The 25831-nt window shown below is 35.4% G+C and overlaps 1 protein-coding gene across 14 annotated transcripts in view; it reads right to left on the reverse strand.

Moving 5' to 3' along the window:
- PCLO (piccolo presynaptic cytomatrix protein) overlaps positions 1–25831 on the reverse strand; it is a 361820-nt gene that overhangs the window by 65890 nt on the left and 270099 nt on the right. For 7 of the 14 annotated variants that reach the window (XM_068669947.1, XM_068669946.1, XM_068669943.1 and 4 more), the window contains exons 11-17: positions 22059–22167; positions 21387–21454; positions 18554–18765; positions 14261–14311; positions 13027–13157; positions 11317–11343; positions 6342–6435 (exon numbers count right to left, since the gene is read on the reverse strand). In XM_068669947.1, coding sequence (XP_068526048.1) covers positions 6342–6435; positions 11317–11343; positions 13027–13157; positions 14261–14311; positions 18554–18765; positions 21387–21454; positions 22059–22167 — 692 coding nt within the window. The other 7 variants (XM_068669948.1, XM_068669944.1, XM_068669945.1 and 4 more) reach the window with 6 other exon arrangements.

The following is a 25831-nucleotide window of genomic DNA, read 5'->3' on the forward strand; positions in this document are numbered from 1 at the left end:
CAAGATTATTTTAAAATGAATTTCATATGTGTTATTTAAAACACCCTATTGAAACAGCCTCACCTGTGATGACCTGGCTTTAATACCTGTACAAGTTCAGTGCAGTCAATGAGATTCTACAAATGGTCCAGACATGTACAAGTTTTACCACCAGGCAGTAATGACGTCCATCAGAACTTACTATCTGCAGATTGTGTTAAACATGATAGCTGTGTCAAGCACCCTTCTAACAGGCTAACGTAAGAAAGAAGTAAGTCTTTTTATCATAGAATCATAGAATATTCTGAGTCGGAATGGACCCACAAGGATCATCAGGTCAAACATATGGCTCCACACAGTTAAATTAAACTATAATTCTGACAGCATTGTCTAAATGCTTCCTGAACTCCAGAAGGCTTGGTGCCATGAACACTTCCCTAGGGAGCCTGTTCCAGTGTCTGACCACCCTTTCACTGAAAAACCATTTCCTAACACCCAGCCTGACCCTCCCCTGTTCCAGCTCCATGCCATTCCCTTGGGTCTTATCACTGACCCAGAGAGAAGAGCTCAGCGCCTGCCCCTCTGATCTCCTTCTGAGGAAGCAGCAGGCCTCCATGAGGCCTCCATGAGGAGGCCCTCAGCCTCCTCTGCTGAACAAACCAAGGAATGTCTGCTGGCTGCTGATCTTCCCCTCTAGACCATTCACCAGAGGTCTTTATACAAAGAAGTATCTCTCACCAAAGGTTTTTATATGAAAAGATAGCTCAAAGCAGAGAAACTGACGTCCAAAGCAGTTGACCTTATTAGAAAGATTGATCTGAGTGTCATCCCAGGGATCCATGGGGACAGATGGGAAGAAGAAGGTTGATTGATGGTAAGAACAAGACTGATTATTGGTGTTGTATACTGAAGCAAAAGTCTAGCATAGAGGCAACAAATAAATTAACATGACTTAATAGAGGGAAGGACAAAGTCACAGGGAGTATGAGATATCTGTGAAGTCAGACTACAAAGTTTTAAGTGAAGAATTTGTTGGATACTTCTAAGTGTTGCTAAAGAAAACAGGACACTGTTCACATACTTGAATAAAAGAGATCACAACCAGAAATCTTATGTAATAATCAACATCATCATCCCAACAGAAGCTTCTCTGATTGTTAATTTGCTGCTTAGGAGAAAGGGACAAAAAAAGATTGAGTTGTTCAAAATCATAAGCTATAAAATGTACTGTACATTACATACACTTTCAAGAAGAGCATCATTTCCCATTTACTTCCGTTTCACCTTGGTTTAATATAACACAGGTTCAGACAGTTTTAAATAATTTTAAATTGCCTTTAACTAATAATTTCATCTTATTATTATGTATTATGAATACCTTTTGGTCACAGCTAATTTTAGAATAATGAACAGCTATGCAAATTCAGTTTCTCTGGAAATCATATTAAAATCAGCATATCCCTGTAAACCCACACAAAAGGAAATTGTGTTATTTTTAGCATCTATGATGTACTCTTTAAGAAGGCAAAAACATGACTTGAAAGCTAAGATTAAAAACCAAAAATAATAATTGAGAGCAATTCCTTAATCTTTCTTTGTTTTAATCCTACCTATTTAGGCAACATTTAACATATTCTTCTTAAAAATACCATGCAAAAAGTAAGCAAAAAGTTGAACAAGGGAAAGGTTCTGCCTTGAATATCTTTTACATATATGTAAAGGGGATTTCCTTGACTAAATAAAATGTATTTTCTTTGCTGTTCAAAGAGAGTATCAAAATTGCAATGTGAAATCTAACCTGAAAAATAAGTTGAACAACCTGTGGTCCATGCTACTTTTAGTTTCTTGGGTGATACTATTTTCTGGTAGTTGCTACACTAAGTATATGTATGTTTGCCCAGAAAAAACAGGAATCACATAAATGCTTTTCAGAAATTCATTGTCTCAATGTTTGTTATTTTGAGAGGATGTAGTTGTTAATTGTTTCAAGTTATGGCTGCGCAAGGACAAAGAGAAGAACATATAGATCCAGAGGAAAAACAAAACAAAACAAAACATAACACAACAACAACAAACAAATATGGAGCTGAATTTTTTTTTTTTTTTTTTTTTTTTTTTTTTTTTTTGTGGAAATGGGAAAATAGAGAAGATTTTCCAGTAACTGCAATCCTACTTTGCTGGCATTTTTTATGGTAATAAAACTGTGCTGAAAACTTGCAGCACTCTACATTTCATTGAGTTATCTATTTTAAGCCTCTTAGTTTGATAAAGCTTTTATGAAATATTATGACAATGAAAAAACATCAAAACAGCTTTATTAGGCAGTAAATGAAATGAGTTTTGAATGTATTTATATACTATTACTAAGGCCAAAGAACACTCAATAGCTAGGGATTTTAAAAGCAGCCATTATACTGTCACAGGAAAGCAAGGTTTTGTCTTACATCATCCAATTTTAGGTTGTGAGGACATAAGTTCAGATCCTCATCAGAAATTTAACTGACAGCATTGCTGAAAATGATTTTTCGGAAATGGTCTCCATATGACAGTAGGCTCCTGCAAGTAGGCAATGCATTCACAAGCAAATGAGAAGGTGCACCTAAAAGAGGCAAAGCAGTTTGACCCAGATGACTTACAAATGTTGGGAAGCTAATTTGAGTTTAAAGAATGTTACAAAAACAGTGCTACTAAGCCACAACTCATTTTGATTTTGGACTTTGCCTTGTGGAAATGAAAATTAAAAAAATTAAAAAAAAAAAAAAAGAAAAGAGAGAAAGAGAAAGAAAATAAACATCTAAGATTTGCACATTATGACATGAGAAATCCAGTTAGCTTTAGGGTCCTGTGGAAAAACGTAATTTAAAGAAGATAAAGGAATATGCAGAAACAGACAGTGTGAATAATATTTTCTCTTATTGATGACCAAACCAATGCCACACATGACAGAAGTGTCTATTACTGGATTTGAATGACTGGAGGTCCCTTGATGTTGTGACTAATAATGCTGGCCCATGTAATTAAAATGCATTACTTGAAAAATTTAATGGATTCTCCTTGAGAAAGCTTATACAACTCATGACTGGAATAAAGACATAATTTTAATGCCTTTTTTTTTGTTTGTTTGTTTGTTTGTTTGTTTTTTTCTCCAATGAAGAAATTAAATTCCTATAATCGGTTTAGAAATATTTTAAAAGTTTGCAATCTCAGTCAGGATATTTGATGAGTAGAAATAAAGGTGTTGTACTACCTTATGCATTATGTTTATGTTTCCACTGATATTTAACATTTAAAGGTACTCATCTCTATAATGCTGTGCTTCAGTATGCGGGAGGACAGAAAGACTTTTAGAAACTTACATTTTCTTGTCCAAGATTTATGTGCCAGCACCTTGCTGATTCATAAGAAATCACTTCTGGAAATAAGATTAAGGCTCCTAAATCACTGAAGGATCTTGAATATATTACTCTTTCTAAATATATTATCTTCAATTTAAGAATATGAAAAACAGCAAAAACCATATGCTTTAATGAATTCTATCCATTATTTAAGAAAACATTTTGCCTGCTTTTTAATAAATAAGAAATTGAGGAAAACAATGCCACATCTTAGATTGTGGTCATACATTAGACCAGTGACCTAACCAGCAACAGAACTTTCAACTTTTACCATCTTCTGAAATCATCCTAAAGCTTCTTTTCCTTACCTGAGTAGACATATGACTTGAGTTTGCAATTATTATGCAATATTGTAATGTGTGTACTTAGTATTCTTCTCAAACTGTAATTATCTACACTTTGTTACTTAAAAAAACACCCTCAAATTACTAAATATTTAGTTTATTTTTTTTGTTCTCTGTTAAAATGGAATGTGTTATGTTATAAAACTCGTTATTCTGACCTTGAAAAATCAGTTTCATTTCAAAGAGTGATATGTTTCCCATAATTATTTTCACTTTAATTTCAGCGAGGTTATGAAAGTGTAAAGGAAAATGAAAAATTGTACAACTATCTAAAGTCTAGACAGCAACATCGAAAAGACTATATTAGGAAATATTTAATGATACTTATTTGCTGTCAGGAAACAACTGTGCTTTGATGGAAGATAAGGAAATGCTTCTTTGAAGAAATAATATTTATAAAGACTCCTGAGTTTGTGGGAATGACTGCTAACTCTACAGATTGGTGTTGATGCAGCCATGCTTGTTTGTTGACCAGAACACTCATTTTCAGTCTATCATAATTATTATCTTGCATTTCTCTTCATGCTCCTAACTATTGTGAAATTTCTGTGCATGAGGGCTATGAGTGCAAACAATGTACTGTTATATGGATCGTTCTTTAAACTGTAGAGGGTACTTCTCCTCATGGTGGAATCAGTTGGTGAGTTATGAATGTATTTTACTGTATATTCTGTAAATCAAGGCACTGAATTTTACACAATATGAGAAACACTGACATCATTATCTTACCACTAGATAAAAGCCATAGAAGGAAAAGCCTGCATACACTTCTGTGTGAGAAGACAAAATATACAATATATGTGGTACTAGGATGAAACATGCATTTGTAATTGTAAGCATTGCATGAAAGTATGAGAGGGAAAGGAGATCTGCAAACAGAAAGCAAAAGTTCAAAGAATTCCATATGTAACCTAAAAGCAAATTTCATCGAGCAATAGTCAAAAGACTGACATCAAAGATATAAAGAGATTTTCTAACATAGATCTTTGTCCAAGAAATTGTAAACTAAGATTATCCAATTGCCAAACAGCCATTGAACATCCAACACCCTTAATTACAGCTCCGGAAATGTCACAGAAGAACCAAAAAGCAAATTAAGTAAACTGAGGAGTCTTTCTTAAATGGGAAGCTCAGACCATGTTGTTTGGAAATACTGCTAAGACTTACCAAACATTCTTATCAAACACAGAAGACCTAGGGTTTATACTGCAGCAAGACAAACCTCATAGTTTTTTTCTTTACTCCATAGGCTTTCACTGTCAGTGAACTGCCATTTATGCAAGTCTACAAGAAAAAGCATGCAAAACCCAGCAAACCAAAACCACTATGATATAGATACTTAGATATAGATAACAAGGGGCCTCTACAGTAAATCTGAGGTAATGCCTCTAACAGCAAGATGTATATGTTGCATGAGCAACCATGCAAGTCCCTCTGTGAGAGGGGTTTTGCTCCATGCAAAATCCGATGTTTTAATCTATGTTCATAGATTCATAGGAAGAATGAATAAACAGACTTTAAGTTAGTAAGATAATACTGATTTCTTTGTGTTGTGTTGGAGAAGTATATAAAAGTATTGGTTCATGAAAGAATTTGATCTTGGTAAGCTTTTTTTCTGAAGTACTGAAACATTAGATGGCCTTGAAAAACAAAGCTGAAAGCATCAAGAACAAAACACCAAGAAAGGCAGAAAGATTTGGGAGAGCCTACAGATGGTATTCTATAAAAATATGCTTCATAATTTAAACAGGCTGATCATTTTGTCCATTGTGCCTTCTTCAAACAGTAAAAGGTCTCTTTAAAAAGGAAGATGCAGAAAAAGAAGAGTGGATTGCTACATACTCCCCCAGTTAACCCCTTGGATCAGTTAGAGTTATGAAACAACCAAGAAATAGACACAGAAGGCTTCCACTGAACTCTTCCACAGATGTAATTTAAATCTTTCTATAACAAGGGAATTAAATCTCTTCTGAATTTTATTGAACAGATTCATAGTGGTCACTGCACCGAGCCTGACTGAATTTAAGAAGAGATTGGACTGTGCACTTAGTCACATGGTCTGAACTTTTGGGTAGACCTGTGCGGTGTCAAGAGTTGGACTTGATGATCCTTAAGGGTCCCTTCCAACTCAGGATATTCTATGATTCTATGATATTTCAAAACCATTGCTGTAAATTATTGGTAAATGTAAACATGTATCTCTACATTTCATAAACATTTTTGAACAAGAAAATATTTTTAAGAACTGTGTTTTCTGTGAACTTGCATGGTTTTTGGAATCAAGAGTGATGCTGATTTCTGCATCTACTACACCAGCTTCAGTCTGGATTTATTCCCTCCCTGTGTTCCATAATCATTTTTAGAAATAACACATCCATACTTACAACATGCTTATCAATGTAATCCACACAAATGATCATTTTTATGGATAGAAAGAACAAGAAAAGAGAATTGATATAGTGATCTCTATAAGAGGCAAGGACATAGTTACAAATTTCCCCTGAATTTGGCAAGATTTCTTAGGAGTTCACAAAGTTGCCGGTGCCACTGCACAATAAGCACTGCAGACCACATAAATAAATATAGCAGCAAATTGCACTGAATAGTATTACCACTTACGCACCTGCTCCACAGAGATATTTTTATAAATGACCGTCTGATTCCACTCAGGATTCAAGCTTTTCTGCACATACTTAGTTCTTCGCTTGTACTCAGCACTGAATTTGAACAAAGGAAGGAAACATCACATTAACAATCTTTTGTTTCTTTCAGTTCTAATACAAAACAACTCCCACTCCCCAAAACAAACAAACAAACAAACAAAACAAACAAACAAACAAACAAACAAAAGAAATCTCAGAGAAAAAAAATACATCCTTTATTTCTGTAACAATTGAGGGTTACAAGAGGATGACAGCCTACTTTGTTTGCTTTGTTTTTGTTTCGCTACACTTAGTATATTTTCTTGACATCTGACTCTTCAGTGGACTATTGCTGCCTACAACTGTGTCTACATAAAGCATCAGTCAGCGAATGCACATATGCTTTGTTCTCTCATTGTATGTATTGTGCTCTGACTATAAATGAAAGTGATAATGCATTGATTTCTTTTCTAAGACCCTCTTCCTATTATCACTTTAAGGTACCAGAAATCCATTATATTTATAGGTTATGGTCTCTAATTACTGGATTGTCATCACACTAGAACATTCAGGGATGACCATGGGGTAAATAATATCCTGTTAATGATAGAAACAATAATTTATTATTGATCCTGTTCTCTGCCTCTAACTGCACTGGAAACAAACATAAAAGTACATCAAGCTCATGATTTTTTTTTTTTTTTTTTTATCAATAGCCAAGAATAAAACATTGGCTGCATAATCTGTTTTTAAAAAAGACTTGGCAGGGCTTTCTATTGTACTTTGCATTTTCCGAGGATGGGGAAAGCAATACACAAACCTTTAATAGCATATGGATTCATCTAGTGCCATGAGCTTTGATGTCTGATCTGCTTCCATTCCAATTTTAATTTAACATAAATTTTAATGGATATCTCAAAAGAACTTGGCAGGAGAACATAAAAAACTTTCAATATTTTGAAAATCCAGCAAGATACAAGGCAAAGAACTTATTTTTGTCACTCTGCAAATTTAACTTGGGTTCTAATGTCCTATACAGTAAGGTCATACATATTACATCTGCTACTAGATCCAGGACCTTCTCCAGCGCTAAGACAAAATCACAGACTCATAGAATTATTAAGGTGAAAAAGACCTTCAAGACCATATGGTCCAACCATCTCCCTTCCACTAATGTCACCCACTAAACCATGTCCCTAAACACCAAGTCCAATCTTTTATTGAACATCCCCAGGGACATCCCTGAACATCCACCACATCCCTGGGCAACTCGTTCCAATGCCTGACTGCTCTTTCTGAGAAGAAATGGCACAGAAAGACCTTTATCTGCTCTGTTAAACTCCCTTATGATACCTTTATATTAATATTTGGTAGTGTGATTTTTCTCCTGATTGTCCCACTTCTGACTTCAGATTGAACCATGTTTTGGTTCAAACTGTGGTACAGTCTCACAGTTAATGAACTACATTCCTTTCATATGAGATTAATACAGAAGATGCACTCCAGAGGCTCATTTAATCAGCCAGACACTAATATGTACTGTGCATTGTACCAGGCTCGTGTGAGTCCAAATTAAAGTTATGTGAAATATGCCTGTGTTTCATTGACACATATATACCAATGTTTGGTCTTCAGCACCACCAGTTTCATTCTACAAACTCAATACTGTTGTGCAGTGCTCACCTCTAATTATTGGACTTAGTGGCTGTACACACTAAACTTTCCTGAAGTTTTGACACTAAAAGTAATAATACTGCTTTTCAAAATAATTCTGCAAAAATTAAAACACAACATCAATGATTGTATTAGTAGGTTCTGGATTAGAAATTTCCTCTATTCCTTCTTTTTCAGCTCTCAGTAGATTTTAAATCTGATCACTTTCTTTGATAGCCTTTTTTCATTTTTTAACTGTCCACTGTCCATTGAAAATATTGGTTCCCATGTGCTGAAAATATACTATACAGAATATATGGATTTTGTTGTTAATGCAATTAAGCTACTGTGTTCTAAAGGAGACAAGGCACAATGGATCTGGTGTTTATCTTAAATCTCACTAAGTAATTGAGCTGAGTACCAGGCAAGTGTACATGGAAAACAACCAGCATCAGTAGATTACTGAGCCACTACAACTAGAACACAAGAGCCAGAGTCCTGAAGGGGACATAGCATCAGTTTCTTAAAACTGGTACGTCATCAAATGTCACGTACATTGATACTGTAGTAGTGGAGATGCAGTATAGGAACAGACCATACTACTCTGCTTCTGGGACTACACTGAACAGATTCTGAGTAAACATAACAAGGAGGCCTCTTGATAAATTTAGATATTATTAAGTATGAACAGTAATAAACCTTACTGACATTTCCGTCCTGAAACCTACTGCTCAATGAAATTTTCTTTAAACCTAAGCACATTTCTGTTTCTTTTGAATTTTTATTTAAAAAATCATTATTTCCAGTATTAATTTTACTTTCAGTAACTCACTTAAAATGTATATATCTTATTAAAATATCAATTTTTACATAAAAAATGGGTACTGATATGCATTTTGTTCTTTCTTTTCTTTTTAAAGAGAGTAATTTGCAATGCCTAGCAAGCACCACTTCTTTTTCACAAACTTATTACAAGGAAAAGTTCTGTCTCTTCAATAATAACATATCGGAGTTGCAGAAAAAGGTACAACATAGTTGAGCTCAAGGTAATAAAATATTTTTGCTCGCAATGATAGGAAAATAAGTCCTCTTACTTAGTTTTCTTACTCAGGTTGTCGGTTCTGACTGATATCTTTTAATGAAAGTTACTTGTAACCATTTGTGCTCCTAAGTTTTCCTCATAGATATTCTACATAGTTCCATTACTTTTTTATTTTTTGCAAAACATGCTATTCACTGTCTTCCAATTTACTGAAAAATGTGAAGGACATTGGAATCTGTGAAACAAAGTATCTGGCAGCCTCTGCTTATGAGAAGAAAGCAGCAGCTGTCGATAAGAAAGTTAGTTGTGTCAGCCACTGTGTACAATCACTTTTTGAAAAAAGGTTTCTTTTTTTTCTTGAGTATCAGTAAGAGATAGATGAATGAAAATCTAGGGGGATCAAGACCATATGGAAGACAAAGTTATTTCTTTGCAGTTTTTGCAAGGAAAATCTGAATCTTTTTAGAAACTAGATTTTGATAGCATATCCCATTCAGTATTGCACTTAGATCTTTTAAACTCTTCAGCAGATTTTTTTTTCCTCTGCTCTCTGATCTGAAAAAAGCATCCTTGTCACTCAAAATCATCATGAGATTTCACTGACCCATGGAGAGAAATTAGACTGGCAAATGAGAACTGGGCTAGCAGCATCTCTTTCTTTGACCTCATGGTAGTCTTTAAACTATTATTCTGATTAATGAAATATTAATTTATCTAAATGTCTTCTGTAATCCATTTACTTCTTACCGTAATGAAGCTAGGATAGTACTATAGAGCTTGATCCATATGTTGTAAGATCAATACTCATTTAAAAGAACTCTTATGCTTCTTTTTGAAGTAAGAAAGGTCCCTTTGTTCTATCAACCAAGAAAGTGAATCCATGATATCCATCTCTTAGTCCTGGATTTTATTTTGCAATATTACGACTTCACTACCTTTTTATAGCTTCTGATTCTTGCTGAAAATACGTGAGAACACTATTCAGGTAGTGTTGAATAGTAGAGTTGGCAGAGGAGAGAATTAAATGTGTTGTTAAAAGCATAACTCTGGAGTATTTCCAGTGAAGTATCTGGATCAAAATTGGCTAGGGGGGAATTAGCCCACATTCATGTAGCCTATGGTGTGGATCCATTGTAGAGGGAAGCAGGAGACCTTTATCACACGTAAGGAGGCACACCTCCAGACTAAGCTGAAGGTCTTTAGATGTCTGAAAGGAAGGATCTGACAAATGAATTAAGTTCATCTTACTTATACACCTTCCCCCCAACAACTGCAATTAACAGATGGTAATGCTTTAATAAAACATTCATTAAAGCTAGTCATACCTAGTATGAAATAATTTGCACTTGAAACTGAAGAGTATGCTGTGTAAAAAGATATAAACTGTACTACTCTTTCCTTTATCTTTTCTCTATGCTTCCCTGGTTACAGATTATCAATACATAATACAACAGAAAGTGCAATGAAAAAAAAAAAAAGTTTAATAGAATAACTGAAAGTAAAATGTGGCATTTAAACACATTCATTTAATAATTCTACTAATGAAGACCAGGCTGAAGATAGAGCAGATCTGTTTATTAAAAAGCCATCTGTTGACTTGTTTGGTCAGCTTTCTACTTTTAAGCAAATGCAGAGTAAAAGCTGAATTTCTATTATTGTGTATTTATCCTTGGTTGATACTAGTGTATCTTGAGAACGGAATTTTGCCTTATGTTTCCAAATCCAGGACAAACAAAGCACTAGTAATTCCAGTTACTAAAAATTCAATTACACGGAATAGCCATTTATGTGTTCAAACAGCTTTAAAGTCATCTGGGTGATTATCTAGATTGATACTTGGCATTAAAGTCTACACACTGTGCAAAGCACAGAGAGAAAAATATTCCACCTCACTTCCAAGCAATGCTGTTCCTGTTGGCATTTTAAGACAAGTTCACTGTGCATTGTTTTCCAACTTTCAGCGAATGAGAATGAATTTTTAGATATCTATGACTAAATTAAACTCTTCCAGATATCAAAGGAAATTTCATGTGTCATCAGAGTTTGGGCCTAAGATATTACTGCATCAAGGCATATTAAATACTTGTTTCCAATTCCTTCTGACCTGGAAATCAGGTTCATGAGAGAATGAACAGCAAAATCATGCAGCAATTGTGTCATCACGACTTAAGAGAAATACGTATTTCAATGCACAAACTGATCATAACATCATGCTTGCATACAAAAATGAAAGAATAAAATTGAAAGACAGTACACTCTACCTTGCATTTTGGACAACCATGACTTGTCTGCATACCCAGCATTAAACATGGTTAGGAACACAGAGGAAGCAGCATGAGAGAAAATGGGAAGAGACAGAGATGAAAGAAGACATAAATAATGGTAGTTTCTAGTATCAGAATCAAAGGAAACAGAGGCATTACAAGGAATAAGCAGTCATGTATGGATTGAACTACAGATAAAAGATATTTATGAACAGTTCAAGCCTCTGCTTTCAGATACAAGTTTTGCACTTTTGAGAAGCTCTTCATTTTCATTACTCCCAAAAGCCCCAACCTACACATAAAACAGTAAAATTGCCATATCTTAAACCCAACTAAAACTAAAATCCAAATTCTTCATAACTTGGCCCCAACTTTGAATCTATATTTTGATCTGACTTAGAATTCTGCAGGTTGAACAACTCTGTAGTTCAAAGCCTTACTTCTATCTGCAAAATTCTCAGTAAGATTGATTTGACAAGTATTTGATGAGACTCTTAGGTGCATTAAATAAATAAATAAATAAATAAAAGATTTAGTACCTGTTCCCATTATATTCAGTAATAGTTTTGGGCCCAGTGCCACTGAACAATATTGAATACTGTATAGCTGGAATCAGCAAGCTACTAAATACTTTAATTTCACCATTTGTGTGCTTTAGTTTCACCATTTGTGTGCTTTTAGCTGTGCTTTCCCATATGCCAAATGCTAAACTGTGACTTGAGCATGCACTTTCCTGTTACTTTGAATAGATCAGAAATACAGATTTTTAGTTATGTGGTCCCAACCTAGGAGTCTTTTAGGATAAGTGTGACTACACGAATTGAGAAGTTTGCAGGAATTTGTCTTTGCAAATTAAGGCCTTAGTTTAGTTTAAGGTAATCAGCTTAACTTTAGATAAATCTACTGTCAGTTAAGTCAGCAGTATTTTATAGCTGCTTACATATATGTGTGAAATTCTGCAAAATTATGGCACAAAAGGAGTTATAATATTGCTAATACAGAAAAAAATATTTTTTAAATAGTAATTAGCTATTTGTCATTACAGTCATTACAGAGTTTAAGAAAGCAATGGTCTATGACAACGTGATCACTAATTTGTATAGTCTTTAAATATAAAATTACTAGAATTTCTAAAACTATATGTTAGCTCTTAATAAATACATAAATAAATAAAACACATGGAATGACTGCTTTCTGTCTCATATATATCACCTTTAATATTATACTGCAATCTCAAATTAATCTCAGCTACTGTGATTGTGCATGTTTGCAAAACTGTACCTTAGCATGGAGATTTTTGTATTACAGAATTACAGGACAATTCATTACACCCAAATTCATGCACTTCAATACAAGTTAGAGACAGATTTCTAGGGAGAACTTTGAAGTCCATATGTTTATTGCCTTTCAGCATACTGTTATTCTCTTAATACACAATTTTCCATGTACTACAATTTTTAAATGGAAAGATGGGAAAAAGAATAGATGACATCTACAGAAATGATCATGAAGCCCCTGAAGTCAATAGCAAAGTATAAACATTCACCTGGGAATAGAGTCAGACTCTCCACTAAAAATTCACCATTTTTCCTGGTGTTGTACCTATGCTTTCTAGAGCATTAAACTCTTGGTTCTTTTCATTAATGACAAGCAACAAGCAAAAATTTAAAGAAAGAAATTTCAGGTTAAAATTTCTCCTGCACTTACCCTCTCCCTGGAAGAAGATAAACTTTAACAAAGGGGTCAGAATAGCCATTATTGTCTCTGGGAGCAAGGTTTCTTGCCTGAAGGATGTGGATGATAAGGTTGCCAAGGTGTTTGTCATAGTTGATTTGAAGCTAGAGAAGGCATTTAAACACAGCAAGATTATTTTTATTTTTACTTTCTAAATGATTTGACTTCTCTCCAAAATCCTTTGCCTGAAGTGAGTATTACACCCTTAGTTTTGACTGGAAATAAAAACGTGGAATATTCTGTCTCTCTCTACTGACTGGAAGGAGATGCTAGATCATTATGTTGGATGTTGAAATCATTTTTTCTTTCACAGTCTGCCAGTATTGTTTAAAACAAAGGACACAGACAAATTGATCTATTCCATTCAGTAAAAATATGAACACTTGATATTCTGCTGAATAATATACTGTTTATCCAGTAGAAATTACATACATACTGACTACCCAGAGCCCAAGCCCAGGAAGTGTGTTATAGAAAATAGAATCATAGAATCATCTAGGTTGGAAAAGACCTTCTAGATCATCAAATGAATCCATCACCCTGACCTACCAAGACCCATCACTACACCCTTAGTGTCACAAGTGTTATGGTACCTAACAAATTATGGGATTATGGATGTTATAGTACTATGGAAAGACCATATCTACATAGGAGAGAGAGAGACAAATACAGGAAACAAGACAGAAAACTATAGAAAATTAGTCTTCATTTGTTCTGCTTCTCCCAGTTCCACTGCTTTAAAAAACTAGAGTAAAATCAGTTTACTTAAAATATAATCAATAATTTGGCATTGCATAGAAATGTATACAGTGCACCATGAGAAACCCCTTATAGTCATTGATGTAAGTAGAGTTCAGAAGGACTCTAGCTGAATATCAATACAGTATGCAGTAGAGTCTGGGAATTGAAGAAGTAAGCCAAAATAACTGCACAAAGGTTAAATATTAGAACAATTTTCACTATATTTTTATCACTTTCAGGAAGAGTAGCATTTTTTTGTACTTGTTTGTATTTCACTAGCCAACTTTAAAGAGGAAACTGAAAACCTATCCTGACTTACACCTCATGTTATTTCATGGAGTTACATTTCAAGGGGTAGAAAATCAATAATAAACCACTTAATAGAGATTGCTTTCAGCATGCTTATTCAACAGGGAAAATCAGCTACTTGAAACAACAATTTACACATTAAGAATTATATATTTACCTGAATTTCTCCAGTAATTGGATGGGAAGCAGACTTTGTACCTTCAGTGGGCTGCCAGATTAAAATACATAAACAAATAAATACATAGGCACACAGTCACTTATATATAAATATGCATATTGGAAATAATAGATTCTCAAAAATAACTTTTTTTTTTTTTTTTTTATATTACAATATTGCCACACACTTTCATTTTCCTTACAGATTTTCTCAGAGTGTTGGATATGAATGGTTTTTGAATAAGGACAACACGGAGACTACAAGTCCTGGACAAGAGCATGTTGAAGTTTAGGTGGTTCACTGCCCTTTTCAAATTAGCTGTGAAGAAACATCTCCCCAGTAACTCAGACCTGAGGACAAGACATAACGAGAAAAATCCCAGCCACACAATAATGCAAAAGAAAGCGATCCAAATCCACCTAGTTTTCATCTGGAAATCACTGAAGTCAGAATGTTTCCTCAGAGTGAATCAGTCTGAGCTGCCCAATAAAAGGTCTCAAACAGGGAGTTTCACTCCTTATGCCAAAGGCAGGGACCTATCTGACCATCATGCCAACTTTCAAGGTCAGGCTTAAATGGTTTACATTTCTCATATTTACCTCTACAAATAGCTGTTATTATACTAGAATAGTTCAGCTCTTATACTAGTACCAACAATACAGACAATGCTACAAACTAACTTGGAGTGAGCTATGCTGCAGCTACAAAATTTTTGCAGAATATTCTAAATGCTCAATTTTTCAGAAATCTGAATAGCAAAAATAATTATTTGTTTCATACTGATTGTTTATAATACGTAGTGTATTAGAAGTGATGTTGTAGAAGCAGTTCAGAGAAAAGGGAAAGGGCATGTTGAATTTGTGTTGGGACTTCCAAAGGCAGTTAAAATGAGTTGCCTTTAACTGTTTAGTTACTTTGCTGTCTGTCACTTGCATGTCTGTAAAAATAAATGTGCATTTTTAACTCCCTCCAGTTCTATATCATCATTAAATCTCTGTATTCATAGAACACAGAATCATAGAATCACAGAATGGTTTGGGTTAGAAGATGACCTTACAGATCATCTAGTTCCAACACCCCTGCCATGGGCAGACATGTCCCACCAGACCAAGCTGCCTAAAGATGTCTAACCTGGCCTTGAACACTTCAAGGGCTGGGGCATCCACAGCTTATGTGGCAACCTGTGCCAGTGCCTCACCACCCTTTGAGGGAAGTATTTCCTCCTAATCTCCAATATAAATCTCCCCTTCTTTAGTTTAAAACTATTACCCCTTGTCCTGTCAATATCTGCCCATGTAAAAACTCATTTGTTCTTGAAGTGACTTTTCATTATTTGTTGTTATTATATTATTATATATTTTCAGCTTGTATTCATTTACAAGGCTGTCTTCATTTACAAGGCATATTAAATATTTTGTTTTCTCTCTGACATCAGCTGATTTAAAACTCACTGTAAAGAACTACCCAAATATTTCATAGAAAGAATTTATTTTATTATTTCATGAATAATTTAGGCTTAAAGAGATGTCTGGAAGTCATCTGGTCCAGCCCCCAGCTCTGAGAAGGGCCAGCTTTGAAGTTGGATCTGGATTTAAAGGCAGAGATGCAAATAATATATTTCTTTATCAGCACCTCAGTGAGGATTAATTTGAAAAGGAAAAGTATTTCACTGCTGGCTTCTCTAGGAGCTAAGGGATCTGAAGATTTAAGAAAACAATCCATTCTTCAAGACATAAAGACAATTACATTTTTCTATAGGACATACATACCCTGGATGTAATCTGTACCACAGAATGATCTTGCATTTACATAATAAAAGAGACAGGTATGCACAGGATATACTCTGTTCAAGGCTCCCAAAGGTTAAATCTCTTTTCTAATGGATAATCTAATTTATTTCTAATTTCTTCTGATACTCCCCACACACACTCATACTCTTTGTAAGAGCCCATACTTTGTAATGCTATTACACCTGATGGAGAAGGTTGTCATTACCACGATGTGAAACTCATGTAAATGCCAGGCTGTGATATTAGGCATTATCACTCTCTATAGTAATGGGGAAAAGCATTAAATATGAGATATGCATTGCAGAATATCAAAGAGAATCCTACAACGTTTCTGGAATGTATATTCTATACCAAAAGATTTTTGTAGATCTTTTTGTGTTTTGCAAATATAAAAGAAGATTTTACTTGCTAAAAGTAAGAGCTGTAGCAAAAGCAAATTACAGGCAGTTTGAATATTGTCTGTCATGAAACTGGCTAAAGTGAAGAATCAGTGCTGCAGTGTACCTGGAAATGCTTTCAGCCCGAGGCAGAGAGGCATTCCAGAAAAGATGAGAAGTAGATTTCTCTTCTAAGAAAGTGCAACATTGTTATGAACTTGGCCTGCAGTCAATGAACAAAAACTGTACAAGTCAAAAAGAGCTATGGTTGTTATGAAAGGAATGCCTCTCAACATGATTTTCAGAAATAAGCAAAGAATGCTTCAAATAGTTACCTGATTAGTTTTGACTTTTGCATCCCTTACATAAAAGCTTTAATTTATTTTTTTTCTTTAACCTTTTCAAGCATCCAGCTGAATTTTCATAAAAAGACTGTTAAATCCCTTGTGAAGAAGGAAATGAAATTTATGCATCTAACTTCAGGTGATCAGCTTCAGTGCCAAAGCTGGGAATTTAGTCCTCTCATGTAGACACAGAGAGGGACCTCTCCAGGATACACTATGTATCAGTGACTTATGTATCTCCACACACTATTCACTACTCAGTGAATTTTGACGTGTGACTTATCAACCGAATGAAAGGTCTTTCAGTGTGGATGGTGACATCTGCACTAAAAGCCCCGCACTTTCCTTTTCATGCATTGCATGAACTTCAAAGGTAGGATTCATTCAGTCCCATGGATTGTACTTCAAACTGTATTTTTCTCACTGGTAAACATAAAGCAGATGGCAAACGAGTTCATATATAGATGTTTACAGTATCTAGCGTAAGGAGTGATGAAACAACGATTAACATTATGATCATGTAATTCTGACAGATCCCTTAAGTTAGATGTACTAAAACTTAAAACATAGATTTAACATGTGGATCGTAGACCTGAGTTAGTTCATAAAAATCTATGGGAATTTTGAACAGTCAGAATTACTATGTGATGAAAACTGATCAATATATTTACAATTTTTGTTAACTTGCTGGATGAGAGATTTTTGTGTTCTCCCCTCACATGAAAGTAAAGCGAGCATATTGAAGAGCTATCTGATATAAGCAGGCACCATTTGCTGCTTTTCATTCGTATGGTACCTAACACGTTTGTAGTTCAAATCACAGTCACAGCTTCAGCGGCACAAAAATATGAAATCAACACTTCAGTAGTAACCCTATAGGGATGGCTCTCTTGTAAAATCTTGACAGTCATAAGAAGATAAATAATGAAGATACAGAGAAATAAATATCTAGAAAGGTGTTGTTTTGCAACGTGAAGCTTTGCTTCCAATGGTAAAACAGTGAGAAGCTGAGTATCCAGGACAGCCATCAGCTTTAGCTATCTTCAAAATTTCTTAAGCAAATGCAGCCTTCACAAGATTGATTTTTGCTTCTGGCTTTTTTGACCAAATAATTAAAAATGTAATAGATGACTTTAGGACCTAGTTTCCTGTTTTGACTGTGCAAAAAGGCTACTAAATTCCCACTCTGCCCTCTCCAGGTGTGCGGGTGGGAGCACAGGTAGAAGGAAGTTCAGCTGAGAAATGGACAGGATGTGGCAAAGAAAATCGAATATTATGCTTAACAAGTTCACAGGAATTATCTGGTGACAAAATACATTTTGACAGTGATTTTTTTTTTCAGTCTTCCCTTGGCCTTCAGATCAATGCTTAATATTGCTGTGAATATTCACAGCTTGTAAAACTTCAACAGTAACTTAGTACTGAGTGGGAAATTGCAGTCTTAGTAATACCAGCTTGTTCTGTGAAACTAGTACCTCACCATTATGTAGGATGCAGTTAAAAAGATACAAAAACAAATAATAAAAAGAACAATTATTTTGATTTAAAACAATAATATTGTTCAAGGAATCTGTTTTCAGAGAGGGTCTGGTCTTGTATGACCTTGGGTAAATGACTTAATCTCCTTCCCTTGTTTCCAAATTCTATGTCTTCAAAGTAATAACCATCACTATCATGGAAATGGATTCATCAGTATGTGTTTTTGCTACATAGAAGAAAATAAATAGGCAGCTTCTTATTGTCTTCAAAATGCTATTGCTGAATAACTAGCAAGTTTCGTACCTTGCTGCCATGTCGCTTTTTGCTGACTGAGGGAGAACCAGGCTGACCAGGGCTGGGAATAGCGCTGGAGGTGGCAGAAGTGGCTCCAGAATGAACATGTGATGCCTTTTCCACTCCCGAGGAAGCAACCAGAGGTGCCTGCTGTAGGGAAACCTTTTGTAGCTCTGCAGCCAGCTGCTTGGGATCAACCCCAGGGGACTTCGCTTTATCTACTGGATTAAAGGAAGAGAGCTCTGTGTTGGTAATTGCTAGCACATTCAAATCCATCTTGCCATGGTACAGGGACATGCTAATGATCTTTACAGTTTCTCATATCATCTACTTGTATACTCTGAGGATGCAAAAGACAAATCATATAAAAGAGATGTCTCACAACATCAACATCTGAATTCCAATCCTTCTACTCAAAACTCCATCAACCAGTGCTATTTATCTTACAAGCTTTCTGAGAAGGTTATTCTCCAACTGAGAAAAAGTATGCCTTGGATGATCACTCTGCATCACATTGGAGCAAATCACACCGTTAAAGTCTGGCCTGTTCACAGCTGGTTCACTGTTGAGAACTAGTCCAGTATGTGAACTTTGCTGCAACAAACTTTAACCTCAACTTTTTTTTTTTTTTTCTTTCTTAATCAACTGGACATTCAATAAACCTAAATTCTGCTCCTGAGATTATTCATACAAATATTGAAGAGAAAAGCATCTTAAAACGTTAGCACTGCAAATTATTCAAAACAATAATGCAGCCCTACATGAGACATCTGTGGTTGTAATTGTCTCTGACTGTAATTGTCTCCCTACCCCCAGCAATGAATGGGTAGAATTTGCTCTAGAGATGACAATTCCCATTTAATAAAGAAATTAGGCCAAGTAAGTTCCATACGGGCCTTAAAGTGCTTAGAGTTAAAATGACAATAGGCCCAGCCTGCTTTCTATGTTCTCAAATGTATGAAAGGTTCAAGGTCTTTGTTATAGTCTTTGATCTTATTCAGCTAAGGTTTAGGCAACATAAACTATTTAAGTTTCTATTCCTAAATATACACTGCTATGACAATGCCTGGTGATTTGTTTACTTGTTTGCAGATCACTGGGTATTATAGTTTCCTCAGAGTACTAAATTCATTTTGTCCTGGACAGAGGTGAAGGCAATATGTTAGCTACCTCCTGGCTGCTAGGCTGGATTAGGTTTATATTTCTGGAAGGAATGGCAAATACTACTTTCCAAGAAAAAACAAAACAAACAAACAAACAAAAACCTCTGCAGAACCTCAGATGTGATGGCTAGAAAGACTTGGTTTGGCAGACAGAAGGCACTCTACAGAGTGGTTCTATCTCAGAAACCACTGAAAGATGGCTAGACTAGGAGGAAGAATGTCTGCAAGGATGGGGAACTTACTTTTACTTCTGTTCTTTCTCATTGTGAATCATACTCTGTGTTCACTTTCAGTTAATAAAAATATCAATTTCCATCAAAAGATAACTTGATGGTAAGTGTTAAGTAATACTTCACATTTGTGAAGTTCTACATTGTCACAAAATAGAGGATTTAATCCAGCTAATTTATGTACCTTTTGATACAAGAGCAGCCACAAAACCATTAAACACAGTATGGAGTTCTGGGTTCCAGGGCTGGGTGAAGCTGGGTGAAACATTCTTTTAATCTGCATTGAGCCAGCCAATGGACTGCTTTACTAGTTATTTCATGGACGTTAGTTCAAAGGTAGATTGGTTATGACTAATACCATGACAGGCCAGGCCACACGCTCACATAGGCCCCAGGACTTCTCATGCTTATATTGGACTGGTTCCAGTTTGCTAAGAACCTTGTTTTAGCTTGTCTGGCTGCAACAGCAATTGTCTATTGAACAGTTGGCTATGACTTTAATGTCTCTTAGTTACATTTCACCTTGCATAACTGTGTGTTATAGGCATTATGCCTATTCTTAATAATTTTGAGATTTAAAGGAATAACAGCAATTATGCTGTGCAGAATGACCTATTTCTGTTGCTTCTAGGAGTATGGGCCTGGGGTGACAACACTGATGCCATGTTTGGGCACAGGATGATAGCTGAGGCCCCAGGGCTCCCAGCAACTCACTGGTACTGACACTAATGTAAACTCAGGAGCTTGGCAAAATCAATTTTAGGACCAACAGAAGGAACAAAGAACAAGTATCTATCATGTGTAAAGTGTACAATATCCAGTCAAGTCATGTGTGATGCAGAGTTGCTGACCAGCATGGAAAAAGCATGGCACAAAGCATGCTAGAAAACATAAAAAAGGCCCCAAGCAGATCCTGAAGAGAAGAGGAAGGAGTCATCGCTATTATCCTCCTTCCAGCAAGGAGAAGTCCAAAACTCTCATCATAAACATCACACTCCTTCCAGCAGATTCCTCCAGACATTGTTGACTCTGCAAGGCCCCTGGAGAGAAAGCACAACTGTGGGACCTAGAGAAACAGCAGAAGGGGGAGCATAACACCATAGAAAAAAGGGGTAGTTAGCAGGATGTTTTCCCTGCATAACATATTTTAGCTGTTACTGTTACTGGGATTATCTTTGTATTAATTAGATGGTGTAGACTGTGTCAGTATGGATTGAACTGAACTAATAATAATAGCGTCTGGCTTCATTTTGGTTATTCTGTTATAGCTTTCAGTTAGTCTAAAAATAAATGCTCGGCTTTGTTTATAAGGTGTGGTCCTCTTTCTGCCCTTAACAAGATTTGGGGTGCAATATCTGAGCTTACGATGCTATTACCTCAGCTTACATCATATCCAGTTTCCAGTTGCTATTTGGTGCTCAAATATTGAAGTAATGACTTATTGCTCACCTGCCTTTACCGGCTCATGCAGTTCCAGGTGCTGGGGATTCTCAGAATCTGAGAGCATGTTCAGGTCCCTAAAAAAAAAAAGCAATGAGAAGCCTGAGACAGAAGAAACTCTTTATTCATGCACTCATTTTGTATTAAGTAGATAAATGAATAGTGGTTCATGAAAGAAAGCAGCTCCCAAGCATGGCCCCTTGTTAGATGACACTTATTTGCAGTGCTGTTAAAGAGCTGAGGAGAAAAGGTTCTTTCAGGGTGAAGTACTTAATGGATTGAATGCAATTTTATATATTTCTCATGATGTTTAACTGACTTTAACCTGAAGGCTATCAGTAAAAGTCAAGTTAGTGCTAAATTACCATCTTTTTCTAATGGCCAGTAAATTCAGTGGTTTGTATGTGTTTCAATGAGAGGAGACTGTGGCCTGAAAATGGAGGTATCATTGTTTGCAAAAGTATGATTGCTAACATCTACCTCAACTTATAATTCCTCTTGATTCGAACTAAGAACAAACCAGACCTCCCACACTCACACTGAACTCTTTTGCTAATTATTACATTGATGCTTCATGCTAACAAATATTTTACCTTAGCAACCATAAATTAAAAAAGAAAAAAAAAAAAACCATGAAAAGCCAAAAGAATAATGGAAACAGAAAGATGGGGAAAAACTCACAGTCTTACACATATTTCTGCTTCCCCACTTTGTTGAATAATAATACTCTGGACTTCTTCATAGGTTTTTCCAGTCAGGGGGATGCCATTCCACTCCAGCACCTGCATTCCTAAGACGGCAAAACAGCATAAGGTCAAGTGCTCAGATTTTGACCAAGGTATCAAATAGACTGCTTAAACAAGAAGATTTGATGTGACATTTAGTGAAAGTTGTTTAAGTGGCACAACACATTATCAAAAACCTTTCTTTTCACACAGATGAAGTTGTTAAATGTTAGTGTCCCATCAGCTACAAATTACCTGTTTAAACAAGTCATGAGATGAATTCCCTTCTAATTCAAAATATACATGCACTGTGTGCAGTCTGGGTTGCATGATATTGAAAAACTTTTGCAATTTCAAAAGCATGCACACCTACCAAAATGGCAAGAAACCAAATCATGTCTCATATGTGAGACATTTCCTGGCTAGCCATGGTCTTGGAAGATAGACAGTTCAATCCAATGGCAAACAGCTGTTGAGAATCTGAGCATCAAAATGGGACTAAATTTGTAAATATGATTTGATAATTCAAATGCATTTTCTCTACTTTGTCCTTTAAAAAAATACAACTGGATGAAGTTGTATCAGTACAACTGATATTAAATGAAAATTTACCTCCACATTTCAAATACCAGCCAGGAAACACACATTTACATGTACATTTACATTTTACTTCCATATAATTTCTAATGAAGAAACTCTAAAAATAGCTAATCATAACAAATTCTGAAGGATAGGAACAAAGCTATGATAAACGGGCTGGAAAAAACCTTGATCTAACACTGATCTAATCTGTTGTGTTCCAGGACCATCCCAGGGCCGTGCCAGGTATGGAGGAAGCACATGTTATAACACCCAGTATTTGAAGAATCAATCCCTCATGAGGTGTATTCTGATGAGAAATCTTTTGGTTACAGTAAAATGCTTACAAAAAACAAAGTGCAGATTCATAACTGGGGGTTACAATTCAGGTTTCAAGAGCTGCATTTGTGTTTTGAATAGTTAGTCAAAACAGTGGCTACACAGGAGTTAACCTCTTATTAATGCACATAACAATGTCAAAATCCAACTTTCAGGCTCAAGACGTAAAAAATTGCTTAATGGGAAAAGACATTAAATTCTTAATATTCCACTAAAAAGAATGTATTACAAAACATCTGAAAACCACACCATCCACACAGCAAGGAAAACCACAAACACTTAGCTTGCTACCACTTACACAGATAAAATCAAGTCTTCAGCTGGGTTATATTTTTATTTCAAAATCCTGTGCTGTTGCATATAACAAAAGGGAAAAATAATGAAGTGAAATGTGGAAATAAACTTATAAGAAAACTTGTTGTTAAAGAAAATGTAATGAGAATTGTTTAGGGAATAAAACAAATTAAATTATTTGACAATGAAAGAAAATGAGAAATAAAGACTGTAACTTCATATTATAGCATTTTCTGTAGGATTCCATTATTTAGGATTTGAAATATCAGATTTGTTCATAACTTTTCTCAGTAAAAATTTAGCAACTTGTTCACAGCAGTCAGTTTACATAAATACAAACTGTGCAGAATGACTAAAAAGTGATGCTCAGAAGGCAGTAAAGCCAGCTGCTGACTGCCGAAATAGATTTGTCTTTCTCTAAAATTTAGCCCCTTTTATTCACCAGCCATTATTCAGAAGCATGATTTTGCTCTTGCTTGTTAGAGCAGATCTGGTTTTAAGCTTAGTTCCTCTGGAATAAAGCAGCAGTAATTATCAATAAATGCAGTTCCCCCAGTTTTCCGCCACACAAATATAACAGCATGCACTGTCTTTAGAAGGCTTCTAGAAAAAAAAAAAAAAAAAGGAACTGAAGTTATTTTCTTGTCAGTGTGTGCCCTCACAAAGCCACTATGGAATCAGAAGTTGAGTACAATAGTAAGAACCTCTTAAATAAGACAAAGCAATCCACCACTTCCATGTATTAGTGGCAATGAACAAAAATAAATCTGAAAAGTTTTAGATGTTTGAAAAAGTGAATAACATCCTTCTCTAAAAGAAGAGCTTTGCTGACAAAATGCAGACAGACACCAACCTAGTTTTACCACATCCTGCCTGCATGGCTTCTGAAGAAAAAGTACCCAGCTAAGTATCCATAAGGCTATCATCAGTGGGTTGTTTTAATTTAAAAGACCAGCAGGAAGAGTCCAGCAGAGCACTGCTACAGTGCTGGGATGAGGAAATCTACTCTCATTTCCATCAGTGAGAGTTGCACTACAGAGTGCACCACAGTAACTCGCTTGGTCAGTAAGACCAAGCACATCTGAACAAAGAAGCAAACTGAAACGAAATTGAATCTCAATAGCCTCAGCTCATGCAGAGATCCATTTAACACTGTCAATATAGGGGTAAATCACTTTTACTGGCTGCCTTGTGGATTTACAAATGTTTAAAATCAAAGCTATTTACATATGATTTAATTGTTCTGACTGATAACCCTTGAGCCTAAGAAAAATGTTTTTTGACAAGATGAATTCTTTTTTAAGGAGCTACTGCTAAATCATAAATTCTCTTGCAGAGAAAAAAAAAAAATAAGTGCTACAAAGAAAAATATAAGGGGTAATGTTAGTCTAATAACAGATAGAGAAAAAAGGTACTAAGGAGTCACAAAGAGTGAGTGGTGATAACGTTTTTCACCTAAAAACCAAACAATCACATTCTGTAAATAGTCTTTAGTAGTCATGACATATACACATTGCCAAAACACTGTATGCTTCAAATCACCCATGCTTAGCAGACAAAAACAAACAAGCAAACAAACAAAAACAAACAAAAACAGGAAGATGAGAAATCATACATTGCTCTATGGCAACTCTACTGACCGAGGAAGAGCTATTAATTACCCTGATAACTGAATCCACATCTTCTTCCATCCTTATTCTTTCTTTATTATTATTATTATTATTATTTGTAATAATTGGAACAGCTAAATGTAATGAGAGTGAGCTAGTGAGCTACAACTTACTTTTAATAATATCAGCCCCAACATACTGCAAATCAGCTTTATACATCAGGATCTCCACCCTACTCTACTACATGTGCTGAAATACTATTTGCTCAATCTTTTTGAAATCTACTTTGTGGTGAGATTTAGAACTTGGAATCAAAATAAATATACTATCTTCCACTGATTACAAAATAATTATTCCAGAGAGGGAAACTCATACATGCATGACTGTCATGAAGATATCCAAATTTTGCTGGATTAATACAAGCCTTTCCCTTCAAAAACATACTACAGTCATACTGTATCAAAAGTGGCAAACACATCCTATCTTTGCCTATCATATTCATATATTCTTCCATATGAATCTTCTACTGGCCATAGTTAGAACATGATCAAAATCTAAATGCACAATTGCTCTGGAACAGTATAGCCATTCTGTCTTTATTTATAAGGACAGTACTTCAACGTCTCCTGCTGTTCTGGTTGTCCTCCTGTTCTGGTTGCTGCTCTCAGTGGTTAAACTAAAAGTTTGCTCCTGGAAGAGGGCCAGTGCTTGTGCTGTGGAAGCAAGGAAGGGACCTGCATTTCATCAAAATCCTCACAGGAAGGAGAGAGTAGAATTTTGATGTCTTACACTATAATACTATCCTTTTTAATAATTTAATGCTTAAACTGTTCAGGATTGCCAGACTCTTTTTAACAACTAAGTCTTAGCTTTTTATTTTTGTACCACCTAAAATAGGCCAATTATT

This window comes from Anas acuta, chromosome 1 (genome assembly GCF_963932015.1).
Source record: "Anas acuta chromosome 1, bAnaAcu1.1, whole genome shotgun sequence".
Taxonomy (NCBI): Eukaryota; Metazoa; Chordata; class Aves; order Anseriformes; family Anatidae; genus Anas; species Anas acuta.